Genomic DNA, 12,516 nt, shown 5'->3' with positions numbered 1-12,516 from the left:
GTCGAGCTAGGCTGCAGTTGGGGAGCTTTCGAGGAACTCCCACCAGAGAGTAGACCCCAAGGCAAAGAATCGGGGCCTGAGCTGGCTTACCGACGCGCCCACGCCTTAGGGTTCTCACAGCCTCCCTCACTGCGAACGGCTCACAGAGCGGGTCGGAACTACAAAACCCAGAATGCCAAGCGAAGGACGGGGCTAAAGATGTGTGTAGTTACACCTCAGGTCGGTTCGCGGAGCTCCAGATTTGATTTTCAACGCGTTCTCCGGGTGGCGCTCCTCCTCCTCAGCATGAATGGTTTGGCAGTCCCTGCGTAGGCAGGCGGCTCAGTCGTCATCGGCAGCTCTTGAATGGCGATTCTCCGCCCCGCGACTTTATGGGAGATGAAGTTCAAGGCCTTGCGGGCGCTGTAGCTTCCCTGCCAGAGTCGGACTAAGAGGACTACACTTCCCAGAGGCCTCCGAGGACTGCCGGTCGGTGAGGGGGCGGTGCCTCACGTCTGGTACAGTCATCCCAAGCCTCTGGTGGGACTGTAATGGCCGGAGAGATGACGATTTTAGGTCAGTATCTGGAAGGTGTTTGTGGACGTTACGGACATGGAGACGGTCTGGGGAGAGAAGGACGGACAGGAGTGGCTGTCTTACCTCCTGGCACTAGCTGGCGCAGCGGGAGGGAAGCCGGGAAGGTGGTTTAGAGATGTTTTTTCGGGATTTGAAGGGACGCGGGTGGCCCGGGCCAGGGTAGGATGCTGTGGGTCCAGCTTCGTGCGGCGCACTAGGAACACATTCATTCCCACAGCACTGAGTCTTGATTGGCCGGCTGAATTGGGTCTTTGGCAGGCCGCGACAAGATGCATCACAGAACCCCTTTGAGGAGGAAGCAGGGAAAGGGGGAGCAGCGTTAGGCTCCTGAGCTGGACACCCTAGGACCACTGAGTTGAAGAGGGTCAGGCCTGCTTGATGTGGGATCCACAGCTCTTCTCGCCAGATCCTTTTGGGAATTCGCTTCCCCTGTTAAGAAGGTGATGGGGTACTTCTGAAATGTTGCCATTAGCAAAGAAGGAGGGTGGGGCTGGAGATGTGTGAGGAGAATGAGCTCCTCCAAATGGACATTTGGGGTCGTAGGAACCTGTGTGGACACAGGTGCCTAGCACAGCCTCCTGAACTTTCATCGGAAGGAGTTCTGGATCCCCGGTGGCCTGTCTCCACAGCCTGCCTGGCCTTGGTTCCCACTCCGTGATTTCCTGAATTCAGATTGGTCGAGTATCTGTTGTTCCTGAAGTGGAGGATGCAAGCTTGAGCAAAAGCTGGCTCAGGTGTTTCCATTAACGTTTATGTCTCCGCCCCTATTAATAATATCCTATTTAATACTGATATCTTTACTTCAGTACATAAAATGCTGTGTTCCGTTGAGCAATGACAGTTTAATATACCTAAGCAAAGTAAATGTATCTAATTTATCCATGTGACCTCTTTTTTTTAAGAAAAAAAAATGATGGATCGTTCTATTTGATTTTACAATAACAAAACTTGTGCTGTGAGAATTTTAATGGGCTGCCTTTCCTGTGATAACTAAAGCTATTTATAAGAAGTAAAAATCTAAATGTCATTTCTTCAAGTAAATTGTATTATCTCTATCATTTACTCCAGAAGAATTGTATTTTCCAGGAGCATCAGCAGGATTTTTGAACATGTGGTTTATTCACCTATTAGTGAATATACATCTAGTTACCTGAGTGGCTTAGTTTTGCTATTTCTTCATTGATAACACTATTACAGCCAGTTAGTGCTTCGAAATACTTCATGTCTGAGACAGGTGCTATTAGTTCCACAAAAGAAAATATCTTGTGATTTGTAATTTTAGTTGTATTCCCAAACAAAGTGGAACGAATGAAGCCTTGCTGTAGTATTTGGACATATTGTACTAATTTGCAAAGGAAAAATGTCTTCTCATTTGCCTGTGTTTCAGGATCAGCTGTTTTGACTCTGCTGTTGGCTGGCTATTTGGCACAACAGTATTTACCACTGCCTACTCCTAAAGTGATTGGCATCGACCTTGGCACCACCTATTGCTCTGTTGGGGTGTTTTTTCCTGGCACAGGAACAGTCAAGGTGATTCCAGATGAGAATGGGCACCTGAGCATCCCCAGCATGGTGTCCTTCACTGACAGTGACGTGTATGTGGGCTATGAAAGCCTCGAGTTGGCAGATTCAAATCCTCAGAACACAATCTATGATGCCAAAAGGTTCATAGGCAAGGTGTTTACACCAGAAGAGCTGGAGGCTGAAGTTGGCAGATACCCATTTAAGGTCAGTGATTAAATCTTAAAATCTACGTCGATTTTAGTTTCATGTACCACCATCTCAATAGTTTGGCTTCATGTTACAGAATGTTGTATTTCAACTGGCTTCATCTCTAAGGAAATCATGTTTTTCCACAGAAGAAATTTCATCATACTTCTGAGGGGACTGAGGTCGGTTAAGGACTATACTAGTATGGATTGTGCTAATGCAATGTAATACCTAAAGTAAGTCACTTACAAGGGCCACATTATTTGTGTCCTCTGGTGAGTCCAGCTCATGGTCAAGGCAGAATCCCAGGAAGCAGAGAGAGAGAGAAAGAATGAACAGACCCAGTCTAGGCTTCTCTAACCAGCTCTGTTCAGGTGAACCACGTTCCATGGGCTCTCCCTCTGTAATCTCATGCCCCCTCATCAGGCCTACCTCCTGTTTAAGACCACAATATGTGATGTTCGGATTTAAATGTGTTCAGGAACCAAATCCTATTGAAACCTTAGCACTTTTAATGCTACCACTGGCTTAGGCCTTGCCCTATGCACTCACAATTTCTTGTTAGCTTTCTCAAGGAGGCAGCAAGGTTGATGAAAGTTCATGTACTATCCATAAATGTGTGTATGGATAAACGAAGAGATCATAGTGGGCCCTGTGTGATAGCCAAATAGCTGAAGTCCTTACCTTGCATGCGTAGGGATCCCATATGGGTGCCGGTTCGTGTCCCAGCAGCCCCGCTTCCCATCCAGCTCCTTCTCCTTGCTTGTGACCTGGGAAAGCAGTCGAGGACAGCCCAAAGCCTTGGGACCCTGCACCCTTATGAGAGACCCCCAGAAGAAGCTCCTGGCTTCTGGCTTTGGATAAGCTCAGCTCTGACCATTGCAACCACCTGGGGATTGAATCAGTGGATGGAAGATCTTCCTCACTGTTTCTCTACCTCTGTATATCTGACTTTATAATCAAAAAATAAATAAATCTTTCAAAAAAAGAAGAAGAAAAGAGATCATACTAGGTATTCTGTGTCCTGGCCTGTTTCAAATTCAGCTATGTGACATTGATGACTAGTCAAGAGGGTCACAGTAGTTGGTAGTTGAGTGGAATGACTGTTCCGTTATTTACTGAACCGCTGTCTCCTCATGTACATTTTGTTTTTTTTGCCTGGTTTTGCACTAATATTGCCGTTTTATTGAAAGTCCTTGTATGTGTATCTTTGTATACTTCTTTGGGTATTTCCTAACTTGAACTCTGGATGTAGGTTCAATTATCCACATGCTTTCCAGGGCTTTGTCAAGCGCATTAGCAGGGAAATAGATCAGAAGTGGACCAACTAAGTTTGAAGCAACACTCATATGGGATGTTGGCATTGAGGGTGCCAGCTTATGTTGAGGTACCATGATATTAACACCAAACTATAGTTTTTGGTATTTGCCAGTCAGTAAAAATTGTGTCATATTAATTTTTAATTCTTTGATTTCTAATGTGGCCACATTTTAGTTTTTTTCTTTAATATTTTAAAATTGATGATATGTAACGTCTTAAATTTTATGTAGCAAAATCATCTCTTAATAGTTATTTTTAAAAATGCTTTTAGGTTCTTACTATACTTATTATGCCTGTTTCCATTCTAGCTTTTTTGTTAATGGTTTAATATGAATTTGTTTGTTTGTGTTTCACTCCTTTTTTTCTCCTAAAGCATTTAAATATTTATCCCATGTAAAATTTTTTTGGAAGTTATGAAGTGGGATTCTCAATGCATTAGTTTTAAAATACATATGCCAATGCTGCTAATTGAGCACTCCTATTCACGGAAATTCTTATTTTTTATCCATTTTTAGAGAGCTACAAATTATTTTCTGAATTTTTAAAGTGTATAACTTTGTTCCTTTTTAGTCCCTTTTGGACTTCATAATCATTTTATAGATTTTGTATAGTAATAATAATACCACCTATAATTGTACACTTCCTTTAATTTATGTAACTATATTTCTTATTGACCACAAGGTATTTTTGGTAATTGTTGTGAAACTTGCAAGTGACCTGACTTTAAATTCTTCCTGTTACATGTGGGCTTTGGTGGTACTGATATTGTGTTCCTCAATAGTACGTGATAGCTTTCCATATTTTATTGATTGATTTATGTATTGGAAAGACTGACACGTAAACAGAGATCTTCCATTTGCTGGTTCTCTCTCAAATAGATGCAGTTGTCAGCGCTAAGCAAACTTGCACCAAGTACCAGAAGTTCTACCTGGGTCTTCCATTTGGGTGTCAAGAACATGTCTTTTGCTTCTGAGACACAGTGGCAGGGAGCTAAATTGGAACCCAAAAGTCAGGTCTTTAGTGGACACTACTATAGGCGATGTCCAGTCCCAGGCAGTAACTTAATTCAGTGCCCCAGTGCCTGCCCTTAATTTTATTTTCCTGGAGGATTGTTAGTTACTGTTAGAAAGGTCAAATTTTCCTGGCTGAGACCTTAATGTAATCTCTGGAGTGACTGGGGAAATGGGGATAAGTTCTTACAATTTCTTAAGCAATTTAGTTCTGTTCAGTATTAATCTTTTTAAAAATCAATTGATATAACCAATGTGAGGGGCTTTGTTTGTTTTTTATGGGGTTTTTTTTTTTTTTTGGTTCATTTTTTAAAGATTTCTATTTGAAAGGCAGATTTACAGAGAGAAGGAAAGATTGAAAGATCTTCCATCCATTGGTTCGCTTCCAAAATGCCTGTAATGGCCAATTCGAATGCAGGAACTTTTCTGGGTCTCCTATGTGGATGCAGGGTCCCAAGGCTTTGGCCCATGCTCTGCTGCTTTCCCAGGCCACAAGCAGAAAGCTGGATGGGAAGTGGAACAGCCAGGACAGGAACCTGCATGCATTCGGGATCCCAACACTTAAGGAGGATCAGTCAGTTGAGCCATTGTGCTAGGCCCTAGGGCGGTATGTTTAGGATTGATTTATTTTTGCAAATATACCCTCATTAACTGTGATAATGATACATAGCATGCTGTCATGGGAATAAGAATATGAATTGTACATGATCTTAACAAATGGATTAAAATTATTCTTGTTAGTGTATACTGGAGAATTCTTTTAGATATCTGTTACTTTTGAATCAAGTTAATTGAAAAAAGAAGTTGATCTTGAAGGATTAAACAGCTATACTTGTATTTTGTAATTCATTACTTTATTAAATGTTGATATTGTCTATGTTATAGTTGCTTAATATTGAATTTTATTCTGTTAATGAAAATGTATGGATTCATTCTGTAGCTTTAAAGTATTAAGTTTAGTAGGCAAATATATTGGTAAATATATTGGATTGTAGATGGACTTTATGATATTTAAAATGTAAAGGTAAGCTTTAATTGTATAAAGCTTATGTATATGTGTGTAAGTATAAATGTGTGTATATACACATTTCTTCCTCTTTTCTTCCCCCTTTTTTTTTTACAAATCCTGTTCACAGGTCTTAAACAAAAATGGGATGATTGAATTTTCAGTAACCAGTAATGAGACCATCAGTGTTACCCCTGAATATGTTGGCTCTCGCCTGTTGTTGAAATTAAAGAAAATGGCTGAAGAATATCTTGGAATGCCGGTTGCCAATGCAGTCATTTCTGTACCAGCAGAATTTGATCTAAAACAGAGAAACTCTACCATTGAAGCTGCTAACCTTGCAGGTAACCATATGCATGCCTATGCTGTAATTTTTTTCAAAATTGTGTTATATAAGGGTTTTTTTTGGTTTTTTTGTTTTTTGTTTTTTGTATTTGTATCTATTTAAGAAGCAGAAGAAAGAGCTCTTCTCTGTGCTAATTCACTGTCAAAATGCCCATAGTAACCAAGCCCGGTCCTAACTGAAGCTAGGTACCCTCGGCTCCAGCGGGGTCTCCCACGTGGGTGCCAGGGGTCCAAACACTTGAGTCTTCCTCTGCTTCCTACCACGTGCAGTGGGCTGTCTGACATGGGGCATGAGGATCCCAAGCAGCAATGCCCACCCTGGCTTCTGTCTTTATTTTTTGGTATTTTTAAAGATGTATTTTTATTTGAAAGATACATTTATAGAGAGCAGGAGTTCACTCCTCAAATGGCCACAGTGGCTGTAGCTGAGCTGACCTGAAGCCAGGAGCTAGGAGCTTCTGGGTCTCCCACCTGGGTGCAGGAGTCCAAGAACTTGAGTAATCTTCTATTTTCTGATGTGATAAGTTGGGAGCTGGATTGAAAGTGGAGGAGCCAGGACTCAAATGTGTGCCAATGTGGGATACTAACATAGCAGGCAGAGGATTAGTGTGCTGTGTCACCGTACCACCCCCATAGTTTCTCTCTTTGTAACTCACCAAATTATTGGCTTATAAACAAAGATAGTAGATAAATTGGATCTTGATAGAAATATGTATGGTAATTATGAAAGCTCCATGATACAATACAAAGTTTATGTTTTATAACATGAAACCTCAGATAGCCCATGAGAAAGATGAATACAACATAGGAATGAATTAGCAATGTGCAGTTCTTTTTCCCTAAACTTTAGTGTTAAAGTAGGTGTAACTTTTTTTATGCCAACAGGATCCCTGATGCAAAATTCCAAATTATTTCCCAGACTTTAAAGAGAAATTTTGTTCAAGGACATTTGACGTTGAACTAGCTAAGAACTTGAGCAGTCCTCTGCTATCTTCCTGTATTATAAGCGGGGAACTGGATTGGAGGGGGAGGAGCTGGGACTTTTTCTCTTATCTACGACAATTAGTTTTAGTTTGTAATCTTGAAAATGTTATCAGTCATATACTCCTGTTTAACACGTAAATACTAGAAAAAGCAATTTCTCTTAAAGTGAAATATTAATCAAGAATAAAATGACTTATTCCATTCAATGTGGAGTTTCTTATGTGCAATTGTTTTGAATAATTTTAATGGCATCATTTAGAAGAGCTGGTCTCTGTCCTTCCTGTAAGATTTGTATTGGTTTGTGACTGCTCTCATTGTTATGTAGTGAAAGTTCATGTTACAGAAGACCAAGGCATGATATGCAGTTAAACGGGAAGCAGTTCTGAATAGTATCACCTCATGGGCTATTCTTGCTTCCAACTTTTACAGGGCTGAAGATCTTGAGGGTCATCAATGAGCCTACAGCGGCAGCCATGGCCTATGGCCTCCATAAGGTGGAGGTCTTCCATGTCTTAGTGATAGACTTGGGTGGAGGGACTCTGGATGTGTCATTGCTGAATAAACAAGGAGGCATGTTTCTCACCCGAGCGATGTCAGGTAAGAAAACTATGGAGTTAAGTTCAGCCAATAATACTTTCCTTAGCATTTCTAATATGTAGTATGTTGCTTTTTTCCTTTTTCAGACTTTTTTGAATTCATTGTGATTTTCTGTTTCTGTAATTTTACCATTTGTGTATGTTTATAGTGAAATCTCAAAAAATTGCCTGTGATCCTCTAACCACAGACACTGCCAGTTATAATTCAGTTCAGTGAGCCAGTAGAATTTTTTTTTTTTAGGTTTGTCTATTTATTTATTATTTGGAAAGCAGAGAGAGTCAGAAAAAGGTCTTCTGTATTCTGATTCACTTCCCAAACACTTGCTACATCCTGGTCTAGCCTGGGACAAAGGTAGGAATCAGGGGTTCCATATGGGTCTGCCACCTGGCAGGCAGGAACTTTCCAAGTACTAGGGCCACACTTTCTGCCTTGCAGTGTCATGAACAAAGCGCTGCATCCCAAGAAAGCTTGCCCTCATTGTCATAATACCCTTCCTGCAATATGAATTTTCATGTTGATGGTGAGAACAGAGAGAAGAAAATGCTCTTAAAGTGGGAGATAATTCATTTATTTCACTTAGGAATATTTTTATAATATAGATATCTTTAGAAAATGTGATTTTTGATGTTCTGTAAGAAACGATAAACTTCATTCTCAGTTTTTTACAAAGATATATTTATTTTTATTGGAAAGACAAATCTACCAAAAGAAGGAAAATGAAAGATCTTCCTTCCTCTGACTCACTCCCCAAATGGCTGCATCAGCCAGTGCTGAGCTGATCCGAAGCCAGGAGCCTCCTCTGGGTCTCCCTCACAGGTACAGCATCCCAACGCACTGGGCCATCTTCCCCTACTTTCCCAGGCTGCTGATACACACTCTAGGGATCTGCAGATAGTAACTTGAATGCTTGAGCCTTTACAACACATTTGGGAAGCTTAGATTGAGTTCTCAGCCCCTCGCTTCAGTAGGGCCCACTCCTGGCTGATACAGCGTTTGGGAACTGAACTCACAGACAAAGAACTGTTTCTGTAACTATATCCTTTGGGATAAAATAAATAAAATTTTAAAAACACAAAAATAAAAAATTAACATAGGAATCTGATAGCAATGAGGCACAGGCATCTTAACTGATAGCCTTATCACAACGTTACGCACCTGCTCTTTTCAAGATTTTTTTGTTGCACATGATTTAAGTGAATCAACTAAGGCATTGAAGGGTTGAGCTGTGAGTTGCAAAGTTGAGCTTTTGTGTGTTCCTTTCTCTTTATTGGATTTGTTTGCACTAAGTCAGTGCAGGAGAATAATTTCCTTTGAAATTATTTTCTGCTTCTCAGCTCTTAATGAGAAAACAAGTAAAAGAATTAAAAAAAAAAAGAAAAATCCAACAGCTATCTTTGAATTATAAAAAGCCCTGTCTTCTGTTGAGGATAATGTCTTTTAGTGTTTTAAATAGTTTTGTAAACTTAATCTGTGTTCTCAGTCTGTTTTCTGAAAAATTATTTAATTAAGAAATACTTTGACATTATTTAAAAGTTGTCTAACCTTGATGTTTCTAACTAATATAAATTAGGGTTAAAACCATTTTAATTCAGTTATTTCTTAATCTTTCTTTGTGTTAATAAAATCTTAATAATATATTCAGAAGGAGTTTTTTTCTCCCAGAATGTAGGTTGTATACTTCTACACACATGTAGGCACAATTGCATAATATTAACTCTTCTGTGTTTTTACTTAGGAAACAATAAACTTGGAGGACAGGACTTCAATCAGAGATTGCTTCAGTACTTATATACACAGATCTATCAAAAGTTTGGTTTCTACCCTTCTAAGAAAGAGGAAATCCACCGATTAAGACAAGCTGTGGAAACAGTCAAATTAAATCTGACGCTTCATCAGTCTGCTCAGATATCAGTGTTACTGACAGTGGAGGAACAGGACAGTAACAATCCCCAGACGCCTGAGACTGAAGCACTGCGGGACAGGGGCTCCCCAGCAGGGGGACAGCAGCTCAACAGTGTGCCTGGACCCGGCCTTTCTGAAAAGGACAGTGGCAAAAGACAGGTTTTGTTTGAAGCAGAAATATCACGGAAGCTCTTTGATAGCCTTAATGAAGATCTCTTCCAGAAAATCCTTGTGCCCATTCAGCAGGTATTGAAAGAAGGACACCTGGAAAAGACTGAGATCGATGAGGTGGTTTTAGTTGGGGGTTCTACTCGTATTCCACGGATCCGCCAAGTCATTCAAGAGTTCTTTGGAAAGGATCCCAACACGTCTGTAGACCCTGACCTGGCAGTGGTGACCGGGGTGGCTATCCAAGCAGGCATTGACGGAGGCTCTTGGCCTCTGCAAGTCAGTGCGTTAGAAATCCCCAATAAGCATTTACAAAAAACCAATTTCAACTGAGTTGTGGAAAACGTGATTGTTGTCGGATAACCTCTTCCCCTTTATCAGGCCACGCCTCCAAAAGAGAAAGTCATCTGTTTCCTCTCACAGATTGACCTAGAAAGGTGCATCTCAACAGAGAAAAGCTTCATGTAACATTTTATTGTAGGATTAGATGTGACCAGATTGATACTATTTGATTTTGGAGAGCTCCCATTACATCAGAGAATTCTAAAATGAGAACTGAGATAAAACCCTCGTAGGGGAGGAGTATGGTTGGTGACTATATTTTCCGGGTTCATGAATTGACAACCATATGCACTTAACATTATATTCTGTAAATGTTATGTAGTGCCAATTAAAATAAGATTCCCAGCTCTTACTTGATTGTATTAGTAGGAGCTGGTAATTTCTTTACTTGGTTATTACATCTATCTTACTTTGAAATATACTTGAAGGACAGTGTTGACGTCAGGTATTTATCTAGGACATAGCAGTATTATCAAGATAAACTGCAAACATCACCTTCAGTAATTGCCATGTTATATTTCAGTGGCTTTCATAACTGTGGTCTCATTATGTGTCATATTTTCATAATCTGCACACTCCACCGTTTTAAAATATATCTTAACAGATTGGTTTGTTTTCTAAGATGGCTTTAGGTTTATTCAGGTATTTCTATTCCATAAATACCCAATTTATTTTCTGGTACCTTCACCAACTGTATGTCACTCTGCTTGAATTTCATGATTCTGTGTGATATTGGAAAACAATAGGAACTTATTAATTGCGTTTTAGGATTAACATTTTAAAACATGTTCATGTTACAATAAAGCCATCATTACTATCTCACTTTTGTTACCTGCCATCTTTGCAGATATTGGTAAATAGCATTAATTACTCATGTTTTAGGTTTCATGTATATTTTCAAAAGCCCTAAGGAATACATTATTTGAGTGATCAAATAATATTTCTTCAAATTTCGTGAACATATTCTCCCATTATTTTTAATGACCAAATGCACCCAATTGTATTAGTCTGGTTATTATTTTTCATTGTTATTTGTACTTTTTTTTTTTAATTGGTCACTAGAAACCAGAAGATGGTTGAGTAAGGAGAGAGAATATTTGTGAATGCTGAAGTAAGGTGGAAACCTAACCTGGAAGACAACAGGGAAAAATTGCCACAAATCAACATTTGTGGCATTTCTAGCTTTTGCCTTTTGTTTCCTTTAGAAAAATCACAGGGACCAAGAAAGAAAATTTAGCAGTTTTATTTTAGAGGAATGTCCATATTATTTACAACTACTACACAGTTTTTTTTCAATGTAACAAAACATTTTAGCTAACTATTGTTAGTATTTTAGAAAATTATTATTTTTAGCAATCAGATTGCTGTTAAAACAATTTCAAATTGTTTTGTGCACAATGTAGTATGTGGATAAAAAAACAAAATATTGCTGTTTTATTTTAGGTTAATGAAAAAAATGCCAAAGATGAGTCCTTGATTGCAATATGAGAATTTTGTTCTCTTAGACTTCATATACTTCTTTGATAGATTTTAAGATTGAAACATTCTTTTTAAGAAGCTCTTAAAGCAAAAGTGTTCAGTTTATCTCAAAATCTTATGGTATCAGCTTTAAAGCATTTCAAAGCTTAAATAAGAATCTTGAATTTCTTAATATTTGATATGGTTCAAGACAATCTATTAAATATTAATGCTTTTTGAAGAAAGCAGTACACAACACAGGACAGCTGATCTCAAATTTAAATTGGAAGTTAAATAATTTGAAAAATAGAACGGCAGTGTTGGAACTGGAGGCTAGTAGTTTCTCATAGTGTCTAGTGTAGTTACAACCGTTTTGTTTTTAAATGAAGGAATATTCAGTTATTTTAGAGGGCTATATGTAAATAGTCTTGACATTAGTGTAGTTTATTTATTTAAAAAGTAGAATGCATCCTGAAAGGGATCATTTACACATAACAATCTCAAGTCATGTTTTGTGGAACAGACTTAAAGACTTTAGTTGTACAAATAAGTAGGTTTGTGGGGTTTTCTTTTTTTTTTTCTTGAGGTACAGTACTTTTTAAAGTATTGTCTAAGTATTGTCTTGTATGATTAGAATATGTGAATTGAGTAATTTATTTTGCATCAGGACTGTTTTGGTACTGTGTGTCACTCACCACTGACTTGTCAACAGATACTACTGTGTGTAATGTACTGAAAATTAGTTACTGTGCATAACAGATTGTGCCTCTGAAATTTGTGCATATACAGGTAATTCATATTTTACTGTAAATAAAGACCATTTTGCATTTTGTTTTTTAAACTGTACCTTTTTCATTCCCAATGAAAATGAAAAACAGGTTTGAGGTATATAGATAAAAAGTGGGGCTAGAGATTATGTGATGCCCACAGTGTGCAGTCCTGGTGGCATAGACTCCAAGTATGTCTGTTGCCTGCATCCTGCACTTGACCTTAGCCAAAAGGCCAAGAAGTGATGTCCCCTGTGTCCTGACAGACTGCTGCTGTGCTTGAATCGCTTCCCCGACTTAGAGACTCTTCCTTCATCAGAAATTTTGAATA

At 38.9% G+C, this 12,516-nt stretch overlaps 1 protein-coding gene across 3 annotated transcripts; it reads left to right on the top strand.

Annotated features, from left to right (window-relative positions):
- Positions 1-353: 353 nt before the first annotated feature.
- Positions 354-12,259, top strand: HSPA13 (heat shock protein family A (Hsp70) member 13). Of its 3 annotated transcripts, none has more exons than XM_040980639.1 (5): positions 354-555; positions 1,964-2,304; positions 5,753-5,966; positions 7,381-7,548; positions 9,284-12,259. In XM_040980639.1, exons 1-5 carry the CDS (start codon positions 531-533, stop codon positions 9,949-9,951), a joined length of 1,416 nt encoding a protein of 471 aa, XP_040836573.1. In that variant the 5' UTR covers positions 354-530; the 3' UTR covers positions 9,952-12,259. The 3 variants fall into 3 exon arrangements, with proteins under 3 accessions (XP_040836573.1, XP_040836575.1, XP_040836572.1); XM_040980641.1 differs by lacking the exon at positions 354-555 and adding an exon at positions 799-1,016; XM_040980638.1 differs by lacking the exon at positions 354-555 and having other exon boundaries at positions 1,057-2,304.
- Positions 12,260-12,516: the final 257 nt, after the last annotated feature.

Source organism: Ochotona curzoniae, unplaced genomic scaffold (genome assembly GCF_017591425.1).
Source record: "Ochotona curzoniae isolate NIBS_2020 unplaced genomic scaffold, NIBS_Ocur_1.0 contig_3498, whole genome shotgun sequence".
Taxonomy (NCBI): domain Eukaryota; kingdom Metazoa; phylum Chordata; class Mammalia; order Lagomorpha; family Ochotonidae; genus Ochotona; species Ochotona curzoniae.
The sequence above is the reverse complement of the archived record's forward strand: the minus strand, read 5'-3'. Positions and strand labels throughout refer to the sequence as shown.